The sequence below is a fragment of the Eucalyptus grandis genome, chromosome 10, assembly GCF_016545825.1.
Source record: "Eucalyptus grandis isolate ANBG69807.140 chromosome 10, ASM1654582v1, whole genome shotgun sequence".
In the NCBI taxonomy this organism is placed as follows: Eukaryota; Viridiplantae; Streptophyta; class Magnoliopsida; order Myrtales; family Myrtaceae; genus Eucalyptus; species Eucalyptus grandis.
This window is the reverse complement of record NC_052621.1, coordinates 6,007,743-6,020,360: the sequence shown is the minus strand read 5'-3', so window position 1 is coordinate 6,020,360 and position 12,618 is coordinate 6,007,743. Positions and strand designations below refer to the sequence as shown.

The window sequence follows — 12,618 nt, the reverse complement described above, 5'->3', positions numbered from 1 at the left end:
CATATTTTCATTGTCCAAGAAAATACTTAGACATAAATTGTTATTGGTAATGGAGCATTCTTCATTGACTAATTATTTTAAACAATATAAGTGATTATTTTTCTGAATATATTTTTCATTATTCGTTTTTTGTAAAACAAACAGAATCTAAATTCAGCAAAATTAGAAAAAAAAATGAAACTTAGTTTATTTAGTATCCACTTGAAATAAGCTTATAAATAATAAATAGATGAGAAGTCCATAGAGTTTAATTCATTAGTTACATGAAAATAGTGGATAAGGAGATACGGTCTCAAGTTTTAAGTTAACCATTATAAAGATTGAATTAAAATATCATCTCAAGAATTTGAAGTTAAATATGAAAATCCACCTACTCTTGAATTTGTAATAGGAAAAATTCCAAAAAAGGGGCCGAAGTGGACCTTATTTTAAGTAAGAGTTTGAAATAGTTTTGGTGGTTTCAAATAAGGGGTTGAGTGGCTATGGTTATTTCAAATAAGGGCCTTACCTCACAGGTCACTGGATGGCTAAATTTTCCGACTAGTCAAGGGCACTTTCGTCCAAATTTTCATTTTTTTTTTATGGCATTGGTCGGTGAGGCTCGGTGAGGGCTCGGCAACCCTCATTGGCCATTGGCAAGGGTCGATGAGGCCACCCTTGCCAGATCTAGTGAGGGTCAACCTTGCTTGCCAGACATGAGGGTTGTTAAGGCTGCTGGCGAGGGTGGTTGAGCTCTCGCCTAGGGCAGGACAGGCCAACCCTTGCTTGCGTCGGCCGCAGGCAAGGGTTGGCCTCTCCTAGGGCTAGCGTGGGCCGACCTCATAGATGATCTCAAGAGGCGACCTCTCTCCTAGGGCAAGGGTCACCTCGCCTTTGGTCGACGTGGGTATAGCCCTCGTCGAATCAAGTGAGGGCGACCTCGCTGAATCGGGTTGAGGGAGGTTGCCCCTCGCTTGTGGTTGGCATGGGTGGCCCTAGCCAAATCGGTCGAGGGCGACCTTGCCCAGCCTTAGGCATAAAAAGACAAAAGGAAAAAAGGAAAAAAAAAGAGAAAATTTTAAATGACGAAAATACCTTTATCTGTCGAAAAGTAAGACCCTTATTTGAAACAAAAATAATCACTTCGACTCTTATTTGAAATGATGTTCACTTCGGGGCATTTTTTTAAAATTTTTTCCTTGTAACATGCTAATAGCATTCAAACTCTTCTTCTTTTCTTTTTCTCTTAAACGACTATTTTAACTAAACAGAGAACTTCGACTCTCAAGGCCACATTTCGGATACCCAATCTGACAAGAGCTCCAAATAAAACGCATATGGAAAATTATTGCCGCTAACATAAATAAAAATAAACATAGGTAGATAAATGCTTTGCAATCGTATATCCACCTAAATCAGGGACCCATATTACTAATTTATAATAATCGATCACGAGATCGATCACGCGGCATATTTATAATATATCTACTCCATGATTAAAGCTCACTACGTCACCCCCTCCATCATCAATAACTTTTTTTTGAATTCTTACATTGATGTGTGAAATTGACTACTTGAGACTTATTGCATTGATCTATGATAAAAAAGAAGAAGAAGAAGAAGAAGAAGCGAGTCTTAACGTATAAAAGAATCGAATATTCCACCCCCCACCTTTGGTCGACGTGGGTATAGCCCTCGTCGAATCAAGTGAGGGCGACCTCGCTGAATTGGGTTGAGGGAGGTCGCCCCTCGCTTGTGGTTGGCATGGGTGAAATTGACTACTTGAGACTTATTGCATTGATCTATGATAAAAAAAAGAAGAAGAAAAGAACCCCCCATGAAGATTTCAAAGATATGATCACTTCAACCTTTTTTTTTTTTTTGGTGACTCAAGGAACCCCCGCACGGCCGACAGCTGGAGAGTAAACCCTGGGGAGGCACGCGGGAAACCACTACCCACGCACCTCGGGCAAGACACCACATATCGCTTCAGCCTCCCTGCTTCGCTGCTCTCTTTTACTTTTTCAAGATGACAATTTTTTTGTTTTTATTTCAAAGGGCTCGCCAGATATTATAATGATCTACTACGATCAAAATCTCAAATCGATGCATTTTTATCATATTTATCCCATATGCATGATAAAGAATTTCAAATCAGTCCATCAATGTCACCTATGTTGAGTTGTGATTGAAAAGTCATTAGCTTAAATTTTTCAAGTGAATATAGATTTAGTTGGATAAGTTGACACCGGGTTGAGATTTTATTATTATTATAATAATCTTATTATAATGGAATAATGAATGTACTGAACGATCTTAAAACTTGTCTGGCGAAACCATTGACCATCCAACGGTCGACGATCCGATCATGACGGTCTGCAGCAGTGTTTCTCTCAGGCAATGCTGTCCAGCTGCTGCCACTTCTCTTCGCTGTCCTTTCTTCACTCACTGTCATGTCAACGTCTCTCCATTCAAAGCGCATGGCCGCCGCCAGAAGTCATAGGTAAAGGGACAACTTTCGACTTCGATCGGCCCGAGAGGAATCTTGCAAGTTTCCCATTTTTAATGTTTGGAGTTTTGTGTTTACTGTAGGACAAATTCCTAGGCGCGACGTCACTCTTGGATCCCGGCCGTGCTTGAAGATATAAAAAAACCTTCGTGTGAGTAAGAAATAGATGAGCACCGAAGCTGTGGTTGCAGAGTCGCCGCGGCACCTCGCGAGATGGAAGGGAGAGAGGCGGCGGCCGCGGCCTCCGGCGGGGCCCTCGTGTTCGCCGTCAACGGGGAGAGGTTCGAGGTCTCGGGCGTCGAGCCCTCCACCACTCTGCTCGAGTTCCTCCGCACCCGGACTCGCTTCAGGAGCGTCAAGCTCGGCTGCGGCGAAGGTGGGTCGTCCCCGATTCGAGGGTCCTCTGCTTTCGCTTGTTCGTTGAGCTCCAGCTCGTTCGCGAGCTGGGTTTTTTGTTAGGTTTGGAGGAGTCGGTTGTTTGGCTGGTTTTTCGAGCCTGCGTTCTACTCTCTACTGTTGTTGCTTGTTGAAATTCTCTGGACGGTATTTGGTTCCAGGGGCAAAATTAAACGTTGGAGCTCACAGCATCGCAGCGTGTTTGCATGTTCTTTTTCTTTATCTTGGTGTGTGGTGTTGTGAAGGAGTGTTGCATCATGAAGTATAATGCACGCGAGCTTTTGCAATTTTGGGTTTTGCAGGTGGGTGTGGTGCTTGTGTTGTCCTCTTGTCCAGATACGATCCCGTGCTTGACCAAGTCGAGGACATTACTGCAAGTTCATGTCTCACCCTGTTATGTAGTGTGAATAGATGCTCTGTTACGACTACCGAAGGGCTTGGGAACAGCAGGGACGGGTTCCACCCAATCCACCAAAGGTTCTCCGGCTTCCACGCCTCCCAGTGTGGCTTCTGCACCCCCGGGATGTGTATATCGCTATATGGTGCGATTGTCAATGCCGAGAAGACCGACAGGCCCGAGCCTCCTCCAGGATTCTCCAAACTCTCCGTCTTTGAGTCCGAGAAGGCTATTGTGGGAAATCTTTGCCGCTGTACCGGGTATCGGCCTATAGCTGATGCCTGCAAAAGTTTTGCAGCTGATGTTGATTTGGAAGATTTGGGGCTCAATTCTTTTTGGAGAAAGGGAGATAGCAAGGAGTTCAAGATGAGTAGGTTACCTCCTTATCGCTGCAAAGATGAGAACTGCACATTTCCTGAGTTTCTAAAGAAAGAAATAAAGTCTTCAATGCTCTTGGATACTAAGAGCTATGACTGGCATACTCCGACCACTGTTGAAGATCTTCAATGCCTGTTGGAAACTGATGGAAACAGCGATGCTTCCCTCATAAAACTAGTCTCTGGAAACACGGGGATGGGTTACTATAAGGAAGTCAAGCGATGGGAGAAGTACATTGATCTCAGGAATATTCCTGAGCTTGCCATTGTCAAAGCGGATGAAACAGGAATTGAATTTGGGACAACTGTAACAATTTCTAAAGCTATTGAAGCATTGAGGGAACACAGCAAATGTATGTCATCCACAGAAGGAGGAATGATATTCAGAAAAACTGCTGATCATTTGGAGAAAATCGCTTCAGGCTTTATCAGGAACACAGCAAGTCTGGGAGGAAATTTAGTGATGGCGCAGAGATTTCATTTCCCTTCAGATATTGCTACTGTACTTCTTGCTGTAGATTCACAGGTGACTGTAATGTTGGGACCCAAGCAAGAAAGGCTTACAATGGAGGAATTTTTAGAAAGATCTCCATTGGATTCCAGAAGTGTACTTTTAAGTATTAAAATTCCAACTTGGCACTTGAGAAGAAGTACAGCTTCTGAAGCCACCAAAAGACTACTTTTTGAAACATATCGAGCTGCACCACGACCTCTTGGAAATGCATTGCCCTATTTAAATGCAGCTTTCTTGGCTGAAGTTACTGTTAGTGAGGCTCTTCATGAAATTGTCATAAACAATTGTCGGTTAACTTTTGGTGCTTATGGGACTCAACATGCTATTCGAGCAAGAAAGGTCGAGGAAGCTTTAACTGGAAAAGTGCTGAGTCTGAGTGTCTTAAGAGAGGCAATTGAAGTAGTTAAAGCTACTATTGTGGCAGACTATGGAACGAGGGATCCTGCTTACAGGTCAAGCTTGGCTGTTGGCTTTGTTTTTAAGTTCCTTAGCCCCCTTATTGAGTCTAGGGCTAAAACAGTCAATAATAGTTTAAATGGTTACAATAGTGCGATTTTGGCTGGGGAACCCAATCTAACTCAGGACTGTAGCCAAATCTCTTCCTTGCTATCATCATCAAGTCAGGTTTTTGAACTGAATAAAGAGCACTATCCTGTTGGAGAGCCAATTAAAAAATCTGAAGCAGCCATTCAGGCTTCTGGTTCGTCTCCTTCCCTCCCTCCCTCCCTCTTTCTCTCTCTCTCTCTCTCTCTCTCTCTCTCTCTCTCTCTCTCTCTCTCTCTCTCTCACTATATCATAAGTTTAACCAGCAAGGATTACTAATGAGACTTTGCACTGTTATTATCAGGTGGAGTTGACTCATTTACCTATTATATTCAGTTACCAATTGGTTAATTTGTTGCAGCTGTGTAGCACCAGATATCTTTTGGTTAATCATACCACTGATTATTTGATCAACTAGCACCGTCTGCAAAGATTTCTAATATTTCTTACAAATTGAAGAATTGTCTAATCTCTTCTTTCTCGGAACTATTGCTGCAATTGTACTGTTAAAAGATAAGCCCAATCTCTTATGTAGGTGAAGCTGTGTATGTTGATGATATTCCTTCACCAGCAAATTGCCTATATGGGGCATTCATATACAGCACCAAGCCTCTTGCGCGGGTAGAGGGTATCAGAATACCATCTAGTGTACCATCTAATTTCATCTCCTCGATCATTTCCTTTCAAGACATTCCAGATGGTGGACAGAATGTCGGATCAAGTACCATATTTGGTCTTGAACCCCTGTTTGCTGATGAGCTTGCTCACTGTGCTGGTCAGCCTATTGCCCTTGTGGTAATCCATTACTTATCTTGTAATCATCTCGTTGCTTGCATCTGATATAATGGAATATGGAGTCAACTTAACTTAAATTTGTTGCAATTGCTCTGTAGGTGGCTGACACACAGAAACATGCTGATATGGCTGCAGACTCTGCAGTGGTTGACTATGATGTGGATAATTTAGAAACACCTATTTTATCTTTAGAAGAGGCTGTCGAGAGATCTAGTTTCTTAGAGGTGCCTTCTTTCCTTTACCCTGATGAAGTTGGGGATTTATCAAAGGGAATGGCTGAAGCAGATAACAAAATTCTTTCTGCCAAGGTACTTCAGTTCAGATATTTATTCATTGTCTTCTTCACCTGCTCCATTGTCGCTAATAGCAAGATTTTGCCTACGGTGGACTCATTTTCTAAACAAGGTCAATGAATTGCTATATATGCAGATTGAACTGGGATCACAGTACTACTTTTACATGGAAAACCAGACTGCACTAGCTGTACCGGATGAAGATAACTGCATGGTTGTCTATAGTTCGATTCAGTGCCCTGAGTATGCACACAACACGATTGCGACATGTCTTGGTATTCTTGGACACAATGTCCGTGTAATTACAAGAAGGGTTGGAGGAGGGTTCGGTGGAAAAGCTATAAAGGCCATGCCAGTGAGTGTATAATATAATCATCTCTAATGGTACTTCTGCACGGTAATATGTAAGGTTTTCCTTTTATAATAAAAAAGGAACAGAATTAGTAATATAATTATTAAAAGGGTTAATATTCTGAAAAATCCCAAACTGATACACCCGTGATAAATTTACCCTAAACTAATTTTTTGATAATCAAAAACCCTAAACTGATACATCTTTGACAACCCTAAACTGGTATACTTGTGATAAATTTACCATCTGTTAGTTTTCGTTAAATTTTACTGTCAAATTATTAAGTTGAATGACATGTGACAGTTGACTGATATACTAATTTGAGATTTTATTATCCGTTTGTCACAGTTATACAATTTTTGTGATTTTTTATGGTATTAATCCAATTTGACGGAGGGTATATTCGTTACAAATGTACCGATTTGGGATTTTTGGCGGTCATATAAATTAGTTTTGAGTAAATTTATCACAAGTGTATCAATTTGGGGTTTTTTATGGTCAATTGGGGTAAATTTGTCCCAGGTATACTAATTTGAGGTTTTTCATATTAAAAAAATAGTTTTGAGTAAATTTGTCATATGTATACCAATTTGGGGTTTCTCAGGGTATTAACCCTTATCAAAAACACTGAAACAAAGATAAACAAAGATAATTTTACATAATTGATGAGGGTCCTAGATTAAAGAGACTTCACATATTTTTCTACCATAAGTTGGAGGATGTTCTGTTTTTTCTTTTCCCAAGTCAAGTTTATCTTCTCTTGACAATGCTTACCAACTTTCACTGATGGGTGTAGCAAATTTCAAACTAAATAATCATTGCAGTCCTAAAACTCACCTTTAGCTATCAAATCTCTTTGGTCGAATTCTATCAATGAATGAGGTTACATTACGAGTCCTTATCTGTACTTTATTTTATCTGAATTAAATAATTTTGTGGATTTTTTTTTATCATAGCAGTGGAAATTTTAGTTTACCATCGAGGTTAGAGGACAAGAAAGATGTACATCTGCGGCATAGTTTGTGCTGCAAATTTTTTTGCTGATATTGGCATTGCTGTTGGATTTTCTGGGGATCAACACACAATAAGGACTAATTTCAGTTCTGCCAAAACATCTTGCTCATTTTGGCATTGTTGTAATCTTTGGGTCTTCTGGTGATCAACGCACAATAGGGACTAATTTCTGTTCTGGATGTTGGACATTTGTGTAGCAAAAGTAACATCATTTGTTAGGTATTTCTTTCACTTTTCAGTACTGAAAAAGGAATCAGTATCCAAATTTATCATCGCAACCTGAAACTATGATTTGAGTTAGAAACATCTCTATGGAGCTGATGATCTGTTGTTTGCTTCTACGGTATCTGCTTACATATCTTTTCTATGTTGGGTTAAAAAAAGTCCTACTTTTAGCTTTCACTGATTGCTTTTGTAGTACCACTTCTTTTGGCAAAAAGAAGTTCGAGCAGAGATATGCATGCATGTGCAAATTTGCTAGTTAATTTCCTCCTCAATCTCTACTGGAGCATATTTTACTACTATACATTATCTACATTGGGTTACATGTCATTAGCTCCAGGTAATGGGTCTTAGCACTGTAAGGCTTATATTGATTTATTGTTGATGGATTTATGATGTTGTTAGGTTGCTACGGCATGTGCACTTGCAGCTTATAAACTGCGGCGTCCGGTAAGGACTTATCTCAATCGCAAGACGGATATGATTATGGCAGGAGGACGGCATCCCATGAAAGTAACTTACAGTGTTGGATTCAAGTCCAATGGCAAGATTACAGCCTTACGACTTGATATATTAATAAACGGAGGAACTACTGCTGATATAAGTCCAGTGATGCCAATGAATATTGTTGGTGCTTTAAAAAAGTATGACTGGGGTGCTCTATCATTTGATATAAAGGTATGCAAAACAAACCATACAAGTAAGTCAGCAATGAGGGCTCCAGGAGATGTTCAAGGGACGTTTATCGCCGAAGCCGTGATTGAGCATGTAGCATCTGCCCTTTCCATGAATGTAGATTCTGTGAGAGACATTAATCTCCACACTCATAGCAGCCTTAGCTTGTTTTATAAGCATGCTGCAGGAGAACCCCAAGAATACACGGTACCTTCAATCTGGACTAAGCTGGCCTTGTCCTCTAATATGGACCAAAGGATTGAGATGGCAAAAGAGTTCAACAGATGTAGCTTATGGAAGAAAAGGGGCATTTCCCGAGTACCTATACTGTTTGAAGTGTCATTGAGAGCAACCCCCGGTAAGGTGAGCATTTTAAATGATGGATCTATTGTTGTTGAAGTTGGTGGAATTGAGATTGGCCAAGGGTTGTGGACAAAGGTAAAACAGATGGTAGCATTTGCTCTCAGTTCAGTCCAATGTGATGGAACTACAGAGCTCTTGGAGAAAATACGGGTCATTCAAGCTGATACGTTGAGCCTTATTCAAGGGGGTTTTACAGCTGGGAGCACCACGTCTGAAGCGAGTTGTCAAGCTGCTAGAGTTTGTTGTGATATTTTGGTTCAAAGACTCTCGCCACTTAAGAATAGTTTACAGGAACAAATGGGATCTGTTACGTGGGAGGTGCTGGTTGGTCAGGTGATTCTATTTGCTAATAGTTACTCTTTTGCCTTTAATCACTTGGCAGCCCAAATCCGTGTATTCCCTTTTACATTCAAGTATGGGTCAATCTACATGTCCATTTTATGATGCTGAGCCAACCTCTCTGTTTTGTGTGGTCACTTGCAGGCGTACCAGCAATCTATTAACTTATCAGCTAGTACATATTATGCTCCTGAGTTGGGCTCCATGCAATATCTGAACTATGGTGCTGCTGTGAGTGAGGCAAGTTTTCCTCTGACATGCAGCATTTGCTGTTCAATTTAATGGATCATCTCTTGATGTAAAACCACCTTACATGGGCAGTGTTCCCTGTAAAGCCGCTAGACATAATATGCATTGGTTTGGAATGAAACATACTTCCCTATTTGCTTGACTGTAGATTTTTCAATGTCATCTAAATGTGACTGAAATTTTGGCGCCTCAGGTTGAGGTAGATCTTCTGACAGGAGAAACCAGAATCCTTCGGGTAGATATCATCTATGACTGTGGAAAGAGCCTCAATCCTGCTATTGATCTTGGACAGGTTATGCCGACAGCTTAAGCCCGACTCTGTATCTGGCTTTATGCCATCTTGGCTACTGGGAAATTCATTCCATCTGCTGAGATTATGAACTGCAAAATAGGAAAACATCATAAATGAGAGGAATTGAAAGGGAAGTCTAAGAGAAAAGGACGGACCTTTCCGTACTAGTCTTCATAACATGAATTGCAATATTGGCACAAAAGCACTTCGTTAATGTTTAAACCTATCGTTAATGATTACTGTCATCATGAAAAGATGCTTGATAACATTTACCTGTGATTGAAGCATCTTTCATCTGCTTCAGGTTTTAAGTCTATTTCAAATAGAATTAACATGAAATGTGTTCCTCTTTATCTTAATTAATGAGGTGCAATTTCTTGATATGTCATTTCAACTCAAATAAAGGACATCAGCTAAAATATATTGTGAAGAAAAGGTCACAGGGATCGTTTTAGTTCGAATTAACTCTTTTTGCTGACATTTTTTGAATTCATTATTGCAGATAGAAGGTGCATTTGTTCAGGGACTTGGGTTTTTTATGCTTGAGGAGTACCTGACAAATTCAGAAGGTCTGGTGGTGGCAGAAGGCACTTGGACATACAAAATCCCAACTTTAGACACTATACCAAAAGAATTTAATGTTGAGATCCTTAACAGTGGACATCACCAGAAACGTGTTCTCTCTTCCAAAGGTATAATTGATTTGCTTCATCTAGCAAGAAGTTATGCAAAATATCGACGAGTGGTAGCCACTGTTTTTGAAAGTTTCTTAAACAGTGGCGATCTGATGCTGAGTACAGTACCATTAACTAGTTGGACTTAGGCATGAAAAGGTGCCATGGGTCCTCAACAGAAACTTAGAAAATGAAGGCAGGGTAATCATCCTTCACCAGCTTAGTATTAGGACATGTACATCGATTTGGCTCTACATTTTCTCCCCCTTTTTTGCATGACACAGGATTGTTGCACTACTACGCTAACCCAGCAAACTCACATTCTCATGCAGCTTCCGGTGAGCCACCCTTACTTCTAGCCGTGTCGATTCACTGTGCGGCAAGAGCGGCTATAAAAGAAGCCAGAAAACAGCTCCATTCTTGGAGTGGTCATGACGAGTGCAACTCGATATTCCAGCTGGGTGTCCCCGCAACAATGCCGGTTGTGAAGGGGCTTTGTGGGCTAAATAGCGTGGAGAGTTACTTGGACTGGAGATTAGGGAAGGAGCAGAAAGCATGAGACCAGCCTGACCATCTCCTTCCCTACCATAGGTGCCAGAAGAAGATAAGTAAACTCATTATACAGTATATATCTGAGATGGTAGATGGGTTTTTTTGGGAAGGATGTAAAGTAACTTTCATTTCCTGAAGGGTGATTCTTGAGGAATCCTTATCAGGGAGGATGCTCAATAATACGTCGCCACGTGATGTAACTCCTTTGAATATGCAACGGAGGAAGAAAGTGTGGTTTCGATGCGCAGCTGCTGGAGTCGAGGAGTCGTTGATACATCGTACTTGTGCATGGAAAAGTTGCTGCTGTGTATGCATCTGCTCGACGACTTTCGTTTCTAACGAGTGTGCTAATGCTGTGCATGCATCTGCTCGACGACTTTCGTTTTTAACGGGTGTGCTTGGGCACTCTTTTTAAGTAAAGTAATCGAGAAGGCGTTTCGGTCTTCAAGGAATTGACCTTTCTTTTTGTATTATTCACTTTACCAGTCTCCAATACGCAAGTGGAGTACGAGGATAAGTTTTCAAATGATATTGCTACTTATCTTTTTGCTCAACAAAAACGCACGTTGCACGAACATTTTGCAGGGTTAATCGAATTGTAAGGCATCCAATACGCAAACAGAATACGAGGATAAGTTTTCAAATGATGTTGCTACTTATCCTTTTGCTCAACGATATCACGTTGCACGAACATTTTGCAGGGTTAATCGAATTGATAAGGCAATTGAGCTTATTTGTTTCGAGAAACATGGAATTTCATGAGAGGACTTTGGGAGACGGTATCTCATTGTTCAGGATTCATTTTCGGCCTTTTTTTATTTTATTTTATTCCGCTTAACGTTTCAATAGGAATCTCTTAGCAAACATAAAATTGATAAAAACTGGGTCGAATCTCTTATTCACTCTGCTGGGGCCGCCGAGTTCACCGCTCACCCGATCTAGACAAGCTCGAGCTTCGTCGAGTTTGGCAAGCTTGAGCCTCGCCCTTCTCGGATCTGGCCTTGGGTGAGGTTAGAGTTGGCTTGTGGCTAGTTGTCGGCTGCCGCCGTGGTTGGCGATTGGCCAAGGAAGAAGAAAGAGAAAAGGGAAGAAAAAGAAAAAGAATTAAAAACTCAATTTTTTAAAAAATAAAAGAGAAAAAATATAAAATATAAAAATAAAAGGAAAATGTATTTAGTGAAAGAATGTGATATAGAAGAAGTTATGGACAATGTTTTTCATTTTTTCAGAAATAAAAAATATTTTCCCTATTTTTGAATATGTTTTTTAATAGCGGAAAATGTTTTCCTTAACTAGTTCATTTTTTGTGAAATGAATGTCGAAAAATTTGTAAAACGTTTTCTCAAAAGTTATTTTCCATAAAATGAGCGGAGCCAAATTTGGCGATGAAAAATGAAAAATCAATCGACTAGCGCACGGTTTCAAAAGCCAAAAATTAATTCTCTAATAGCATAATTACTAGGACTAATATCATGACTAAAGGCTCTTTATGAGCGACATATACTTTCTGCCACCAAATTACTCTTAACGTAACTTTTGTAATAGCCAAAAGAACAATGGATAATTAAAAATTATATATAATAAAGAGATTACATTCACTTCGCTATGTTTTTCTCTCAAAAGCGATCTAATAAAATCAAAGACGGCTTTTTATTGTTAACATTCGGACAAAATTTTATATTGATTAGAGTTTATGAGTACGAACAATCTTCCCTATAGTTCTCCGAGTACTTAAATACAGAGGAATAAAACGAAATTCTAATGCTGTTTAATCCAAAAAAAAAATAGAGATAGAGAAAAGGATCTGATGGGAATTTTATGGGAGTTGCAGAGGTGGATATGATAGAAATCTAAATGTATGAGGAGTACATGAAGAGTGTTGGAAAGTGAAGGATTACGATGCCTTTTGAGAAAGGGGTGTAATAAGATAGAGAAATAATATTTTTCTTCTTGAATAAATGTATTAAGACAAATTAATAAAACAGAGATAAATTAACAAAAAAAAGTCATTTCCCTAAAATATATTCAAACGATATGAAGATAGTATAAAAAGGGGTGCTACCGTGTATAGTATAGTTAAATT

At 39.9% G+C, this 12,618-nt stretch overlaps 1 protein-coding gene across 1 annotated transcript; it reads left to right on the top strand.

Annotated features, from left to right (window-relative positions):
- Positions 1-2,542: 2,542 nt before the first annotated feature.
- LOC104421388 (abscisic-aldehyde oxidase) lies at positions 2,543-11,061 on the top strand. Its single transcript, XM_018864155.2, has 10 exons — positions 2,543-2,864; positions 3,187-4,872; positions 5,251-5,510; positions 5,609-5,818; positions 5,940-6,158; positions 7,797-8,762; positions 8,913-9,008; positions 9,211-9,309; positions 9,812-10,001; positions 10,316-11,061. Exons 1-10 carry the CDS (start codon positions 2,702-2,704, stop codon positions 10,540-10,542), a joined length of 4,116 nt encoding a protein of 1,371 aa, XP_018719700.1. The 5' UTR covers positions 2,543-2,701; the 3' UTR covers positions 10,543-11,061.
- The last annotated feature ends 1,557 nt before the right edge of the window (positions 11,062-12,618 follow it).

Coding starts and splice junctions, on each gene's coding strand:
- LOC104421388 (XM_018864155.2), top strand. CDS start 2,702: ATGGAAGGGAGAGAGGCGGCGGCCGCGGCCTCCGGCGGGGCCCTCGTG. Junction 5,511..5,608: donor GTCAGCCTATTGCCCTTGTG/GTAATCCATTAC, acceptor ATTGCTCTGTAG/GTGGCTGACACACAGAAACA. Junction 8,763..8,912: donor GGGAGGTGCTGGTTGGTCAG/GTGATTCTATTT, acceptor GGTCACTTGCAG/GCGTACCAGCAATCTATTAA.